Source organism: Quercus robur, chromosome 8, assembly GCF_932294415.1.
Source record: "Quercus robur chromosome 8, dhQueRobu3.1, whole genome shotgun sequence".
Taxonomy (NCBI): domain Eukaryota; kingdom Viridiplantae; phylum Streptophyta; class Magnoliopsida; order Fagales; family Fagaceae; genus Quercus; species Quercus robur.
In genome coordinates, this window is record NC_065541.1 from 30,816,749 (window position 1) to 30,834,608 (window position 17,860).

The following is a 17,860-nucleotide window of genomic DNA, read 5'->3' on the forward strand; positions in this document are numbered from 1 at the left end:
GCGAGTGGAAGGTCCAGTCGCAAGGTTCACTCAGAGATTTTCGCGGCTCAGCTCGCGACTCACTTGCGGGTAGACCTTCCAGTCGCGAAAAACACTTAGAAAAATTTTTCAAAATTTTGTTCTTAAGTGCTTTGGCGGCTTGAGCTGGCGACTGTGTGGCGACTTAATCCAGTCGCGAAAATCGCGTGTTTTTGCAGAAACAGGAGCAGTTTTTAAACCTCTTTCAGTTTTCCCTCGAACTTTTGTAACTGTTCATCTTCTCTTTAAACTGTTCTTCCTCCCAAACACTTCGTGAATCCATTTTTCAAACCCTTTTGGTGCTACGTTTCTTATCCAAATCATCAAGAAAAGGTATGGGTTTTGCTTTCTCAATCTCAGTTTCTTTTTCCTGCATATTTTTGTTACTGTTTGGACTGGTACTGTATTCGTTATACTTATCTCTATGTGTAATGGGTATGGAGTGTCTTGTTTGATATTGTTCTCACCTGTTTTCATGCTGCGCAGTCACAATGTGTATTTCATTGTTCTGATTTTTGCCTATGATTGAATCTGAGAATCTTTTCTGAAATGGGTTTGGTGTCTATTTGACTTACTCATTACACTTGCCTGAATATTGATGTTGGTGTTTGGTTTTGGTCACTGAGTGGTTATGATAACATAATGTATGTCTCTCATCCACGTGCTTCAGTGTGGATGTTTGGTTTCTTCATGATTGAAATATTTTCCCCATGTTCATGCCTCTGATGGAGTGATTTATGTTATCTGCTCTAAATGTTCAAATGCTGTGTCTTATTGCATATCATGGTCATGTTAACCTGTCTCAATGACAGTTTTGTCAGTTGTACCGTCTATCTTTGTCTTGGTGCACTTTCACCAAGTTTGATACACGTATTAGTTTGTGCTTCTGTGTATTGTTGGAAGTTTTGGTTGGGTCTGCACTATCTTCAGTTTGTGTGTATATATTGAAATATTGTTTCCACTGAATCTTGTTGACAATCTTTTTGTGGGGTATTGTTGCTTGGTTCTTTTCTGTTGGCCTGTTCTCTTGCAGATGTCTCGTCGATCTTCCAGGGGTAAAGACATTGTTGCTGACGAACCAGCAACACCAGTTGCTAAAAGGACTCGTCTATCATCTCAGGCATCTCAAGATCCCAATGAGGATAGATTCAGAGTTCCCCTTAACTCACACGCCTACTCAAATGTGTTTGACAAGTCAACCACTATAGTGGAACGGGTAGTAGAGTTCAACACCTTAGGGACTACTTTCATCCCTCGAATCTTTGAGAAACGAGACTGGGCAAACTTGTTCGGAAACTTTAATGACCCAATGGATGAGCTGGTCAAAGAATGCTTCTCCAATGCAACTGATCTTGGACCTAACCTCATTTTCTGGGTCAGAGGAACAGAGTTTTGTGTTACCCCAGACTCCATCGCAGATCTTCTCGGCATCACCAGACCTCAGAATGTGAATTTAACTCCCTATGATGAACGAAATCCAGAGGTTGGAGAAATTTTACAAATCCTAGGACACGATCATGAGGTATCCAGTGCAGGAACTTCCATCAGCACCGCAAAGTTTGCACCTGAGCTGACCACACTGAAGTTGATCATGTTCACCAATCTCTACCCACTGTCCAACACTACATTCATCAATCTTGGGAGAGCTATATTTCTGTGTGACCTCATTACAGGAGCCCCCATTGATATATGTGCTCACATCTACTACAACTTGAGGAAGACCGCGTGTCGATCTACAGCTCGAGGAATCATTCCATTTTACAGTCTTGTCATGAAACTCATTCTTAGTGCAGGCATTATTCCTCCTGCAGATGGTAAAATGTTGACTCGTCAACGTCCCATTTCCTTGTTCACTCTTCAAGCGAGCAGAAGTCACTTCTCTAAATCACCAAGAAGTGCTCACATCACTCCGGTTACTTCATCTGCCCCTGACTCAGAGACACCTGCACATACCACATCTGCATCACGTGCTGTTCCTGAAGCTTCACCGGCTGGTATTCCGCAAGCACAAACTGCTTCTCATACTGACAGAGTTGGCAGTGTACTTGAGCATATTCAGAAACGCGTTGATGAGCTTGTGGCACTTCTCTACTCCACAAACAACCATGTCCAAATGCGCCTCGAGACTATGGAAAATCAGCTAGATGAGATTCAACGAAAGTTAGACGAGAGTCTTTAGCTATTCGTGACAAAAAGGGGGAGAGCATTCAGTAAGGGGGAGAAAAGTTCAAAGGGAAGTGTGCATAGTGATAGGGGGAGTACACACATACTTTTGACATACTTTTGTTTTTAGTCCTATCTTCTAAACTTATGGTTTTTATGGTTTTGATACACTGTGTTTTGGTGTATAGCTGTTTCTAACTCATTTCATATACTCTTGGTTTAAACTTTAATATATGTTGATGATGTTATTCAGGTATTTGTTGATCTGTACCTATGTGCTTTTGTAAGCTTTTAGGGTTTATGTTTTATGCATAGTTTGTAGGCTTTATGGTATGTACCTTGCTTAAGTGCAGCCTCTATGCTATGTTGAAATCAGTACCTTAATCTAAATGTTCTGCATTTTGGTTTATGTACTGTCACTCTTGTGCCCTTGTAGGATTGTTCCTAGATGCATATGCCTTGTGTGCTATGCATTGGTTGAGTGTTGAGCATACAAGTGTCTTGCCTTGTGCTTGTTAACTTGTATGTCCTTGTGTTCATTCCAAGTGTGAATGAGCATTGTGATCATTACCTTGTGGTGTTCACTTGGTTGATCAAGCCATGGTTTGTTTATTAACTCCATCTTTGCTTGATCTCATATTGCCTGTTTCATATGCATTTATAATTTTCTGCTTACAATGATCATGGTGTATTGTTGTGTTTCAGGAGTTTATGTTCATATGATTCAAGTGCTTCACAGCTTCTAGAGTTAGGTGTGAGTGAGTTTTGTTCAACTGTTCCCAACTCACATGTTAAGTCTAGAGTCTGTTTTAGGCTTTTGTCACGGAATAGCCAAAGGGGGAGATTGTAAGGTTGAATTTATTCAACCATCTAATTGGCTTTATTCTGTGCCAAATTTGCTTGTAATTCAGCATTTAGTAACCCTGTATTTAGGTGGGTTTGTTGTAAGGGTAGTGAGTAAGATAGAGTGAAGACTGCTCAAGAGTGTGCAAGAAAACAGAGTGTCGCGGCTGGGACTCGCGGGTGGACTCGCGGCTGCAAGCCGCCAGAAGATGCACACGTGCCAAGCATGCTGGAAGATGAACAGTCATGCTAGCTGGAGCACTACAGGACAAAACAGGACAACTGGCCATACGGTTAACTCGCGACTGGATCTCGCGACTTAGTCAAGCCGCGAGGTCAAGCCGCGAGCCACCCCTGTTTTGTAAAATCCTGACGTTTCACATTCCTCTCCACTCTAGTATAAATACCCCTTTAACCCACGATTGAAAGAGAGCTTCCAGAGAGAATTTTGAGAGAGAAACCCTAAAGAAAAACAAGATTGTTTCACACACAATCCCTACCTTAGAGTCTCATCAAAATCCCTCACTCTCTTCCTCTCCATTGTCAAAACCTTGAGAGGCATTATACCAAACCTGGTTCTCACCATTATCATCTCTGTGAGACAGTCGTTTGGAGTTCTGGGAAGCAGTTAGGAAGGAGCCAATCTTCATTGGTTGATGCTACGGTGCAGTAGCGGAATCCGGAAAGCTAGAAAAGAAAAAAGGTTCGGCACAACCTCGTTGGAGCAAGAAGCTTGGAGGGCTTAGGTGCACTGGGTAGATTAGGCTTGGAGGGTCTATTGCTGTCCTTGTATCCCAACTGTATTTTCTAGTGGATTGATTACCGCTTGGAGGGCGGCGGAGAGGTTTTTCGCCGAGGTCTTCGGTTTCCTCTTCGATAACACATTGGGTGTTATCTTTGTGTTTGCATCTTCCTTCCTCTCTATCTCTGCCTTTATATTATCTGCTGTGATTTTATTATGTTATGGCTTAGATAGTTTTTATCCTATTTCACATTATAGCATATGTTAAGTTTCCGCACATTTGTTGTTTAACATATTGCTTGTGTTGGTTAAGTTAATTTTTGGGGGTCTAAACGTTCAAAAGTGTATTGGTACACGTTTTTGAACTTTCAAAACCCTAGTTCAAATATATAAATACAACCTTATGCCTCCAAACTCAAGGGCTAGCAAGAGAGAGTTGATTTTTCATCTAAAATCTTCCAAAACTCTTTTATAACTTTGAACTTTATGCACACACATCATTGAGCACGTTTTTGGCTTTTCAAAACCTTTCTGTATTACTCATTAGGGCGAAAACTATTTTCAAATCTTTTTTTAAACCTTTTTCAAACAATCTTTTCAAGAGCATCTTTTTATTTTGAGTTGTGATTACCTATGAACTATTAAATACTTTGATTCTCTTGATTATTATTCAATCTTGTTGTGTAGGTACTGAAGGGTTGGTTAAATATCAACCAAGTTGTATTCTATAAGCAAGTTGAATCTCTCTCCATGACTTTTCCTTAATTTAGGGTTTTATAACTTGTGTTCTTTTGTCTTAATTTGATTTGTATGTTATGAATGCTTAGAAATATGTTTTGTTTTGTTGTGTCTTATCATGTTTTAATTGGACAATTGAATGATTGGATATATTGTTGAACATGTTTTGACGTGTTAAGTGTCATTCTTGTTTGTTGTTAGATCCAATACAAGTTTAGGAACAAATTTTGTTTTGTTTATCTTTGATATCTTTGTTGTTAGTTTAGGATAGTTTAGTTTTGTTTGAGAAGTATGCTAGCATTTGTTAAATTGCCATTTTGCTTTTCTGAAACTGTATTTTGGGCGTGTATGCGTGCACGTACTTGATGCCTGCGTACGCATACTCGAGTATGTGTACGCATACCTCATGTATGCGCACACATACTAGTGCCTAGAAACACAAATATAGGTGCTTTATCTACTATTAAAATAATCTTGAAACCCCCTAACTCAAATAAAATAAAATAAATATTGAAACCCCCATCTCTGAGCAAGATACATATATATATATATATATATATATATATATATATATATATATTTGGCTTACCTGAGAATAGACACAGAGAAAGCAAAGAGCAGACAACACGAGAGACATGTTGAAAAAAAAAACACCTGAAAAAACTGAGACAAATTGTCCAGCAGACTTACCATTGCTGCAATCCTTCTTTTAAAGCCTGAAACTCTCAAACTAAACCAAGAGGAAAAAAACCCCCCGAGCCGTGTTTACAGTGTGCACTTGCAGGGCGGGAAATTATATCAAGAAGAGCCCACTTCACATGTCCATACACAAATCCTTCATTTCATTTGATTTATCACCAATTTATAATCCAATTTGAAAGTACAAATTACCAATTAGTCACGTAACATCCTTTTTATAAAAAATTATAACAAAAAATTCAAAATTGTAATCTATATCTCTACACGGTACATAAACATTTTAAGTAAAATTCAATTTAGCATTAGACTAATTCATTCTAATTTTGTGTAAAGTATCACTCCAATTTAAAACTACTTCCGTTCAATTGAAACTAATCCAAATTCTCTATCTTAGAAAAACTTATAAAACTTTAATGAAACATTTAGCACTGTAAGAAAGTTATTTGTGTCTTTTTAAATATATTTTATAACCAACTTAATTGAAAATGTAATAAATATTTACAAAATTCATTATGACATAATAATAAAATTTAAAGGGAAAATATACAAAACTCCTTTTGATACCCCCTAAAACATAGAATAAGTTTTGAATATGATACTTAACCAACATGTTGTATTATTTTTGTGTAAACGGTTAATTTTCTAACACTTGACTTCCCTGGGAAGAGAGTCAGTTGTAGCTCATGGGTATTGGTCTGTTGGTCTTCACATGAGGGTCCAGGGTTTAAGTCCTGACAATGGGGAATTTTAATTTAATTTTTCTAAAAATAAATTCCCCTAGGATTTTTTTAGTGTAACATAAAACCACTTTGTGATACTATTTTATGTGAAAATATTATGTACACATGTCATATTACATGGGCAACATATTGTTTGTTTTCAAAGGTGTTTAACGATTTATGCATAAAGCAATATTACAAAGTATATGTGTTACGGTCAAAACGCTAAAGTGTCCGTGTTTTAATTAAAAAGCATAGGGGATTTTGTGTATATTCCCCAAAATTATATTAAAAAGTATAAAATTAAGTTTATAAATAGGTTAACAAACTTTAATATATTGGGTAAAATATAGTTAGCACTTCTAAGATTTGGGCTAATACTAAATAACTCTAAAACTTCTCAAAACTAACCAACACGGTCCCTAAACCCAAATTGAACCCTAAACTGCTACTCATTTTTCTCCCATCTCTCATGGTGATTAAGAACCAAGTTTGCCAACATAGCTAACATTAGCTCAAATCTGAAGAGCCTTAACTGTATTTTACCCTATATATAAGTAGCTTATATACTCTATCAAATAGTATACTTATCTTCTTCTTTTTTTTGAAGTTGACAGAAATAAAAAAGAATATGATAATATATTAAAATCAGATATATCATCATTTCTTGAATATATAATAATGTTTTTTCTTAAATATTTCTATTCTAAAATAATTGTTACCATCATGACTGTCCTGATCAAGATCATACACAAGATTAGTGAGAGGGTCTCGTAGATAAGTTTGTAAGATCAAATCAAGGAACTGAGGAACATAGGATTCTAATTTTGGGGGGAAAACTAGTGAAAAATCACTTAAAAATGATATATGTTAACAAATCAATGGGAAGAAGAAAAAAAAAAAGGAATTTGACACAAATCAGTTACGAGAGACAATAATACATGAATAAATATCAAACTTCAAAATTATAAATTTCAACAACGTTCCAAATTAACAACATAAGCATATATAATGATGAATTTTCAACCACTCAAACCAATTTCTTTATTACCTTGTTGAATGTTTTTTCTCAAAGGGGATTTCATCTTAATCAACAACATTCTCATTGATGTCATTGCTAACACGCATATCATTCATGGGAAAGAGAAAAGGCAAGTTTAAGAATGATTATTGAAAAAAAAAAAAAAAACCAATAGCAAGCAAAAGGATTGGCAATAAATTAACCAATAAGTTTATTTATTTATTATAATTCAATAGTTATAATGAGAGCGTAGGAATTTGAACACTTGACATCTTCGTAGGAAATACCAAGAGGTGCTAATTGAGCTAAAGGTGGCAAGATTGAATACGACCCATGAACCCGACACGACATGAAACGAAATTAGTAGATTATGGGTTGACGTTTAATGAGTTCGTATTATATTCGGATTGACACGACTGACCCGTTTAATAAACGGGTTGAGTTACTATTCAACCTATGGAACCCGTTTGATCCGTCTAACATATTTAATTAAATAGCATTTTACCAATATACCTTTCAAACCTTAGGCATATAAACTTGTGGGGTACAAGAATTCAGATAAGTTATTTTTGCCACGTGTCATATCCATGGCCGAGGAGCCCATTATCATGTCGAAGAGGTCACACGCTTGGACAGTAAGGCCACGTCAGTGACTCATTGCCAAAAGAGATCCTGCTGTTGAGAAAAAGTTTCGGAGAGGGGGTTAGCCCTGACATGAGTAGAGGGATTGTGGCTACCCCCACATTCAATGCATTCCACCAAACCTCCTGGCTACATTTATGTAGAGAAGACCCCTGAACAGTGTTACCTTGACCGCCACAACTCATAAAGGGTTTGGGAAGGTGTCTGATGGGATAAGCACTAAAGTGATAGACTGGACAATCAATAAATAGAGGGCCAAGATCGCCTGAAAAGATATATATAATATGAGAGACCCTCCAAGGAGGGGTGAATCTGTAGAGAAAATACTATAACATTAAGAATAGCAACTATAATCAAATCTAATAGAAATATATTCAAGAACTACTCTCCTTGGACATAGCCGATGAAGAATTTCTGTGCATCACATTTGTCCATTCATTGTTTTTCCTTACTCTCTTACCATCTTTAGCTCATTTAGGACATTGTCCACTTCATTGAAGCCTAGCTTTTTAACCCATTCTCTACAAATTTATTATATTGGACTTGTTGGCATTTATCTTCTGGACTTAAACGCCAAAGCCCGCCCTTACAAAACTTATTAGCTGTTGTGGTTTATTTTTTTTTTTTTGACATATTGTGATTGATTATTTATGATATTGAGATATATTTTAGTTTTGTATAATTATTTGTGATGCAGTTACTTATTAATTCTGAATTTTATATTAAAAATATTTTTTTTTCATAATTTTTTTTATTTAGAAAATTTGATAAACAAGTTGACATGACCTACCCGTTTAATAAACATGCCAGGTTAGTGTTGACCAATATAATTAGATATTTATGAGTTGACACGACACAAACCTGACATGCAAACACAAATTGTCACCCTTAAATTAAGCTACAATGCTTGTGGCAACCAAGATTAATAAACTTCGGCCTACATACATTATACTCTCTATGCTTAATTTCATCTATACTTCAAGTAAAGCTAGGCTCATAAGAACAAAATAGTTTGAAAAATTACTAAAGTGCCTCTGCTAGAATGATTTTTTTTTTCTTTTCATGTGTAATATGCATGCTAGTTAACAATATATGTTTGGAACATTGGTCCTTATACATTAAAAATGAAAGAGTGAAGAGCATCAAACAAAACTGATTCTAATACGTATTTTCACCATTAATTAAAAAAAAAAAAAATCTAAAAAAAATACTTACATGATAGCATGGTAGCAGCACTGCAACAACAACTCTCAACATGCAAACGTCTCAAATAAGAAATTTTAGGGCTTTAGCTTACGACTTTAGCAAGAAATGAAATTGGGAATTGAAGGAATTAAATATATATATATATATATTTATATTAATTTTTTTTGCCACACATTAGGTCAAGTGGAGGTTCCTTTCATTTGGGCTGAAATTAAAAGATGAATAATCAGAAAAAGCCTAATTGAATGTAACTCCATATGTGTGGTAGACTCAAGTTTGATCAATGTAGAATTGCTATTCTACAAGTTTCTATAATTTAACTCACAATTTTACCCTGATTCTACTTTACGGGCAATTCTATAGTACAGTCCATGTCGATCAGTGGCGCAAAATTCTGGGATCTTATTACGGTTTTGCAATATTTGATCGCCCGCCCTAATAACCATGGTTAATAATCCATAATCTTTTTTTGATGATTTTTGTTTTTTTTTATTTGTTTTGTTTTGTTTTGTTTTTTATTTTTATTTATATATATATATATATATATATTTAATGAAGGTTAATAATCTATAATCAGTTTTGAAAGCTATTGGCATCCAAATTAAACATGTTATTTAAATATAATTGCCTTAATTTGTGTGCTGGATCATTGCATTTTGCAAGCTACTTTCTTGAAAAAAAAAAAAAAAAGACTATGAGCTGTTTGGTAATGTTGTTCTAATAATATTATTTGTATTTTTAAGAAATACATTAAAGTAAAAAAGTGTGTGAAAATAAGTGTAATATTATTTAAACACTAAAAATTGTTATCCAAAACACCTTGTCAAACTGAACCTATAAATATGTATGTAAATGTATGCACTTCCCTGCTTACTAATAAAAGCAAATGTAATAAGTACAGGTAGAAAGCATAATATTAAGATTCCTTTGAGATTCATTTATTTTGTAAAAATTGAAATTTTTTTTGTCAAAAGTATAATTAAAAAAAATAAAAATTATTTAAAATAATACCATGCAACTTATAAATACTATTAAAAAAGTATAATAAAACTTATAAATAATAATAAAAATAAATTAAATAATAAAAAAAATTGACAAAATCAATAGAAGTGACTTTTATCGTGCATATAAATATACATGTGGTCGTATATATCCTAGAATCCTAAACATCCCATTTGGGACCCTCAGTTTGTGTCTTTATCTTAACTTTTTGTCCTTGTTCCCTTCTGTTCCTTCTTCTAACTTTATAGCTTCACTTCTTGTTAATGTCTTCCTCTTCTTCTTCTTCTTCTTCCGAAGATGGCAATGGCAATGGTGGTGGCAGCACTAGTGCAAGAAGAGGGGGTAATTTTGAAGGGCCTTCAACTTCTCGCCAACGTGCTGTTAACGAGGTTTGGCCGGAGCATTTTGTTGAAGCTCTAGCTGCCCAAGTCGCCATTGACGCTTCTCACTCTATTGGACGTCTTGCTGCGGCTCCTGCTCTCGCCAATGTATTTCAGGTATTTTCATGATTTCTATTTATTATTTTTATTATGCTTCACTTTTCTATTCTTTTTTTCTTGTTTTCCTTGAGAAATGTAAGTTGTCTTTGTTATTATGGTTGTATGTGAAGAGATTGACGAGTGATGATTGAGAATTCTTGACTTAGATGTTGTTTGTGATGCCAAAATTGTTACAATTGTATATGGTTGGTTGTATAATTTTTGTAATCTCCTTGGTATAGCATTAGGAAATAGAATTACTACATTGGAAAAAAAAAAACCGTTGGTGTTCCCAAATAGGCAACTTATTTGGTCTAGTCAAAGTCCCTGGCAAAAACTACATGTTTGGAATGATATATCATAGTTCAGAATTTATTTAATTATTTTCTTTTAACGAGATTTAGTTGAACAGGAGGAGGTGAATGCTGAGATAGTCTCTAATGCCTATAAGCATCCAAGAAGAAACTGTTTTACGAAAGCAACTGGTTTTTGTTTTTTTTTTTTGATGGGTCATTTTCTAACAAAATTCGTGTCCCTTTCAGAAGGTCTGGTTTCTTCTTGACAAAATTAGTTCCCACCCTTTTTTCTACTTTGGAAATGTCTATTTTTTGGACCCCCCCATACCATATCTTATGAAAAGAGCCCTTTTGGCATGGACTTTCCTTTTTCCCTTTGTTGGCATGAATATCATTTATGCTTTAGAAATTCTCCTACTTTTGACTGAACTTTCTTACCTATCCAGAAAAATTTATGGGATGCTTTTCTATAATACAAAAATGTTTATAAAGAGGCCTTTGAAACCTACTTTTTTAAGTTAGCTAGCGGTGCTGGGAAATCACATATAGCATGATTTAAGGAGACCCCAATTGTTGTTTATGTCTTGTTCGCCTTGCTCCTGTAAATAAATAAATCTTACATTTCTGTCAGCAACTCAGCATTATTGCTCTTTTGTAGGAATTGTACCATTTTTATATTAGATATGATTATGGTCCACATTTTGGCCAAAAATGAAAAAAAAAAAAAAAATTTATGGTCCACTCTTAAATTACGTAGGCTGCATAGCTCAATGCTTCAATTCCAAACAGTAATCTCTCTGATTTTACCCTTTTTTTTCCTTTTCTGTCGTTAATTACGCTGCAGCCTACAGTTACCTTCTAGATAAGTTGCGACCCTAAACAAAATAGTCAATATATTTTTATTTTTATTTTTTGAAGAGAAAAGTAAGAATAGTCAATACTTTCTTCCAATGTATATGTGGCCTGAAAAGTAATAATCAAGAATAATTACTCAATTCTGGTTAGTTGTGTGATTATAAAAGTTACGTTGGAAATTAATTGTTATTAGTTAGATTTTCGTTTTAGACTTTTATATATATATATATTATATATATATATAGATATATATATATATATATATATATATATGTACATATATAGGCTAAGTAAAGATAGATAGAGACGAAGGAAAGTATTTTAAAGTGAAACATAAAAATTGAGTGCAGTGGCATCAGTCAAAAGCCAAACCATGCGCTCGATGCCAAAAAGCACGTGGAGCCCTATGCCGGCTTACAAGTTGGTGTCTCTCCTTGGCATCTCAAAGAGATATGGTCTCTCATCACTATTAACCCAATTGCCTCTCATCACTATGTATTTGTTCTTCTTTTTTTTTTTTTTTTTTTTTTTTTCTGTGGATAACTTTTGTGTTCTTGTTTTTCAGTTGTAATAAATGGTCTGTTCACTTCTTCTTCTTCTTTTTTTTTCTTTTTTCTTTTTTTGAGAGGGAAAGAATGTGAGTATATTCTTTTTAAAATGCTATTTTTATAAGTTTGTCTGACAAATAATTTTTGAAATCTCGTCTATACCCTTTCTTGAAAGAATGTTGTGGAAATGGTGTTACTGTTTTACTCTCTACCTTAATGAGCTTCGGCAAAATAATTACGAGTCCATGTCCGTTCTTATTATCACATCAGAAGATGGAGTTTAACAATGATTTATGAGGTAGACTTCGTGAAGATAACAATAATTATTCCTATTCTTTTCTTTAGAGGCCTAGGGATATAAACTATGATATAATCTGGGGTGGGCATAATAAACCAGTAAGATAATCTTATAATCTTACTATGTTATAAGATTTCTACAAGCCTATATGAAAGAATGAAATCTAATTAAGGTTGTAATGTTAAGAAGTTATTTATCAAAAGAAGAATGTAGTATTTAAGAAAGGTCAAAAGAAAAAATGAAGCAATAATCTTCATATATACGGTGTTAATTTACTCATTTTGATATATAGTTTTCATTTACACTCTTTTAAGTAAACACGAAGCACATATTAAGATATATATGTAGTGATATTAAAAGTTGGCCCATAAAGCAGCAAAAATTTCTGATTCCGCCGTTGGGATATAAACAATATGGATCAAATTAGTCAAGAAATACAAATGAACAATGTGAGCAAAATTGTGACAATAATGTAGTATGTAGAAGTAGGTCTGGAGAGGGTCAAAGACTCGGAAGGAAAAAGAGAAGGCAAGGGTTGGAGACGGGATAAAGATTCCCTGATATTAACGAGACAGGCCTTTGGCTAGACCTTTCTTGGAAATGAAAGAAAAATTTGTGGGAAAGCACGCTTTGTGATCCTATGTTTATATCACATTTGTATGACCTTTATGAATGATATATAATGTATGGACCACAGCTAATGCCTATAATAGGGTCTTTGTCCTTTGTTGGTCCCCAATTAAAGTCTTCTACAACTGCCAGTAGATCTCTCCAATCTTACCATGCTTGTTAAGGTCTGTGGATGTGGGGTATGACTAAATAACTATAACTCTATAAGGTATAGTCCACCACCTTTGATTGCCTGTGTATTTTTTGTGTGAGGCTTTAATTTATTGCTGCAGCAAACTATCTTCGTCTCCACGGTTACTCAAAGAATCAAATAATATAAAATTGCAGTGGAAGCTGGCTATTGTTGATCCGTGCTTCAGTGATTCTGCCAGTGGTCATTGGCCTTTCTCTGTCTCTTTATTCTGGTCCACACTCTCTCTTTATTTTTATATATATATATATATATATATATGCCTAGTGACAGTAAATTTTTATAATAATTTTACCGATAAACTGCAATTAGTATATCATCATTTTTAAATTAGTCCTATTATGTTTACGTCAAAAATTATAAAAATAAAAAATAAATTGTGGACATCATATATATTATATAAGTGTGGTTGTACTTGGTGTACCTTGTCTTGTTAAAGATTGGATTGAGTAATTATAAAAGGGGGGGGAGGAGCTGTCGCAGTCTCTCCCTGATAGTAGGGATGTGGCATGATGAGGGGTCTTATAAGAAGACTACCAAGTCTATGCTATGTATAGAGACAAAACTGATTCTATGCTGAAAAGGACAGTATACTATACAAAACCCTTCTTTATTAGATGTAGCTGTTACGCCTAGCTCTACGAAGCTGCTCTCTAGTCCCTAGTCTCTCCTGCTTCGCTGCTTTATCAGCTCCCTGTGTGGCTCCTCCTCCAAAGTCTCTCGCTCTCTCTCTCTCTCTCAATTAAAGCTATGTGCGCATGGCATGGACTTTCTTCGTGTGGGGTTTTGGGTTTTGGCTCATCTATCTATAATGCCCGTCAGTCAGGTTTCTCAACCCAATCACATGTTGTCATTACAGACCTATGAGTCTATGACATGTCTCCTGAATGTAGCCCTTAAAAAATTAAAAAAGAACTGAATCTATACAATTATAAAGCTTTTCCTTCCATATATCTTTGAAATTGTTCCTTCAAAACACAACATCCTTGTCCGTTAGTTAAAGGTTATATTAAAAATAAGAAAAAAGAAAAAGAAAATTCAACAGCATGGTCAAACTGGAAGCTTTTGCATAGAAACTTTTTGTCCTTCCTAGGAGACCATTCTATTGGCATGTGTTTGGTTTTAGATGTCTTCACTTGTCTCAAGAAGAAAAAGAAACAAAAGTTTGGTGATAATATATATATATATATATATATATATATTTTTTCCCTCTTGGGTAAAACAAGGGGATATTAACTATGCCAGTAAAATCCTACTTTAATTTATACAGTCCAAATGACTGTTTCTATGCTGTGCGAAACTGTTACCGATTCCCAAACCATGTGATGCATAGCATTCTTGTGGGCTGAGTGAACCAGCTTGTTCGTGTCTCTGAAGCGAGTTTGAAAGGCTCCATCTCCAAATATGACAAATTAATTAGTCAGTCTGATTTGCACAAACTGGGTTTCGCATGAAATTCCCTTTTTAAAAGAGCTATAATTGTGTTACATTTAGGTGGACATATTCTTAAATTTTTATACGAAAAAGCAAAAAACATTTGAGTATGAGTCTAATTTAAGCACGGGGTTAATTAATTGACAATCACCCACAGGCTATACCTGTGTGGTATGCATGTTTACTACGTGCATGCAATGCATGAGTTATACATGCAATACATTATATATATATATATATATATATATATATATATCTATGTGAACGTGACACTAGCTAGCTAGCTGTTTCAATTATTTTATGGTGGATGCAGGTTTGTACGACGTGGCGGGCTGTTTCTCGTTGGGATGCCTTGTGGCACCGTCTTAGTCGTCGTATATGGGGTCGGACCCAGCTCCTTCACGACACATGGCGTGATGAGTTCGTATATTGGCATCGGACGGCCCAAAACTTTCTGAGAGGAAGGTCAGCACATGGTATCCTAGCATTTGATGACGTGGACAATCAGGATGGCTACACGTGTCGTTGCATGACTATATCAGACCGGCACTTGGCATGTGGTTTTGCTGACGGGGCAGTGAGGGTGTTTGACCTTGCGACGCACAACCACGTGGTCACATTGAGGCCCCACGAGCGCAACCGGCTAGGGCAATTTGCGAGGGCAGTGTCAGGCATAGTCATCAACGGTGCCACGTTGGCATTTGCCACGTTGGATGGGGATATATACGTGGCAATAATAAATGGGGGTGGGGGTGTAATTAGAATGGCACATGAGGGGGATGTGGTGAACGATGGGGCATTAGTGGACTTTACGGGGTGTGGTAGTGGGAGATGGTGGGTGGGGCTTTACGCAGGCGCACCCAACCGGGCCTACCACATATGGGACAGTGTAACAGAAGAGCTTGTGTATGTGAATGGGTCATTGACTAACCCAGAATCATTAATGGGCTGGCGCTTGTTAATCAATGAGGTGACTGAGTTCGTTGGGCGAGTAAGAGTAGTGACGGCAATTATAAGTGAAGAGGAAGTCGAAGACGAAGATCATCAATTGGCTGTGGCTGTGGCTGTGGCATGCACCAGTTCAAGGCTCATTGTATTCGACTTGAGGAACCCAGATGTGATTTTGGGTGAGGAAGAAAGTAATAATAGAGGATTCATTGTAACCTCGGTTGATGTTAGCAATGATGCGAGGTACATTAGGGTGGATAACCATGGTCACGCTAGTGTGTGCCGGGTAGGTACACTAGAGGAAGTGTGTAGGTTTAACATTGGTGGGGGTGGAAGACCTGGTTCACAAAGGCGTGTGATGGGGTGTATGAACTTGGGGTACGCGCTAATGTGCGCAGGGGGTGTGATAACGGTGTGGGAGGTTGAGCATGGTAGGCGTCTGTACCATTTTAGGGAGAGAATTGGAGAGGTTAATGCTGTCGTTGCAAATGAGAGATATGTGGCAGCAGCAGCAGCAACAAGTGACAGGATAATACACTTGTGGGATTTTGGGGCAGATCAGTAGATCAGCTATAGCTACTACCTACTACTAGCAAAGCTAATAAGCTAAAGCTAGTTAAGAGTATGGTAGTAGTGGGGTAGTTGTAGAGTAGGATATGACTCTATATATAGGCATATGGTGGCATGGGCCTATAAAAGGAAAAAAAAAAAAAAAAAAAAGAAGTAGAAAGTACTAAAAATCTAGACTAGATTATGATTATTGATTTTGAAGGTGACAAATGACAATTAAAGATCTGGGTGAGGTTAGCATGGACTAAGAAAAGGAGTGTTTTTTTGGTTTTGCTGAAGAGTAAGAACAGGAGTTTGTACTTTGTGCAAACTGACATATGAGAGAAAATTGTACTTTGGAATTAATGGTGATTGCTATTGATAGTGACGGGGGTAAGGTAAGTGAAAGACTTATTTGCATTTTTACATACGAGGGAGAGAGAAAAAGTGGGATACGCTGTTTTGGGGACTTACTTTAAAATTAAAGGTTCAAATGGTGGTATTTGACCCTAGACCACCAAAAAGGCCTTCTCCCTTCTTTAATTTTTCCTACTTTGAACTCTCTCTTCTTGTTTAATTTAATGCTCCGATGTAATTCTCTTTCTTTCTTTGCACTTTCTAATTTGTATGACTTATTATTTATGTTTGAATATTCTTTTTTATAATTTATTGACAAAATGCCAAGTTATTTTAGTAGGTTAGCCACTCCGTGCTTCTGTGGTTCGTACGAGGCTCTTTGTTGCATGCTGCTCTTTTTTTTTTTTCTTTTTTTTTTTCAGAAATTTCTTTTAATCATATCTCACGTCATTAAAAAGAAAGAAAAAGTAAAGTTTTATGGATAATATTACTCGGAATACGCATGGGCAAATGTTTATGATATTGATTGCATGTTTTCTTAAATACATTATCCTCTAGCTTGATTTTATTTTAATTATTATTAAAGTAACTAAATTCAAGCAAAAATACCGACTTTCAAATTAATTTTTTCTCCTATGCTTTTTTTCAAAAATAACTATAAAATTGCCTTTTGTGTAAATATTTAGTTTACCACGATAAGTGGAAATAAATGTATTTGCCCATTTGACTCTTCTTTAATGACAACACAATTTTAGATTCTTATAGAACTTTTTATTTTTTTGACAATATAAATTATAAATGAATGACAAAGTTTAGCTACATGTTGTAATTAATGGCTCCAACTCCTAGGAAAAAAGTTAATGTAACTATATATTTTTAAAATATTTCTATTAGATTAAATGTTTTCTGTGTTCTTTATATATATAATAAATTTTGTGTCAATCAAAGTTATTTACTATTCGATTCATAAATTTATTTTTTATGCATAATTTTATATTACAAAAATTTGAAATTTAAATATTTGACTAATGATACAGTTATTATTCTTTTAGAAATTTTGCATGGAAGATCTGAGAAAAAAATATATATAATCTAATATTGGATTTGTCAAAACTTGCATTCAATAAAAAATAATAATAATAATATTGAATGGAAATGTAACCATTAGCTACGACCAAATTTGTAATTAAACTTTGTTCATGAATTAATATTTTGTCAAATGCAAAAGTTTGATGAAGTGTAAGACTAGATGAAAAAAACTCTATTTTCTTACCGAAGAATATGCCACATGGGAGAACCTTAGACTACTAGAGGTGAGGTTCTTGTTTTAAATATAGAAATGATTATGGATGCTATTTTTATTATATTATGACTCTCATTCACTATAAATAATAAGACGAGGTTTATGACTTCTCTCTGTTTTTTCTTCTTATTAATATTTTGAACGTCCAAGTATCTCTCATTTCTTAGGGTTATTTGTTAT

At 34.9% G+C, this 17,860-nt stretch overlaps 1 protein-coding gene across 1 annotated transcript; it reads left to right on the top strand.

Annotated features, from left to right (window-relative positions):
• The first annotated feature begins 9,971 nt into the window (after window positions 1-9,971).
• Window positions 9,972-16,721, top strand: LOC126695188 (transcriptional regulator STERILE APETALA). The gene is made up of 2 exons (XM_050391852.1): window positions 9,972-10,290; window positions 14,837-16,721. Exons 1-2 carry the CDS (start codon window positions 10,057-10,059, stop codon window positions 16,034-16,036), a joined length of 1,434 nt encoding a protein of 477 aa, XP_050247809.1. The 5' UTR covers window positions 9,972-10,056; the 3' UTR covers window positions 16,037-16,721.
• The last annotated feature ends 1,139 nt before the right edge of the window (window positions 16,722-17,860 follow it).

Excerpts from the sequence above, each read along its gene's own strand:
- LOC126695188 (XM_050391852.1), top strand. The coding sequence starts at position 10,057 with ATGTCTTCCTCTTCTTCTTCTTCTTCTTCCGAAGATGGCAATGGCAAT. Across the intron at positions 10,291-14,836 it reads CTCTCGCCAATGTATTTCAG|GTTTGTACGACGTGGCGGGC; the intron begins GTATTTTCATGA and ends TGGTGGATGCAG.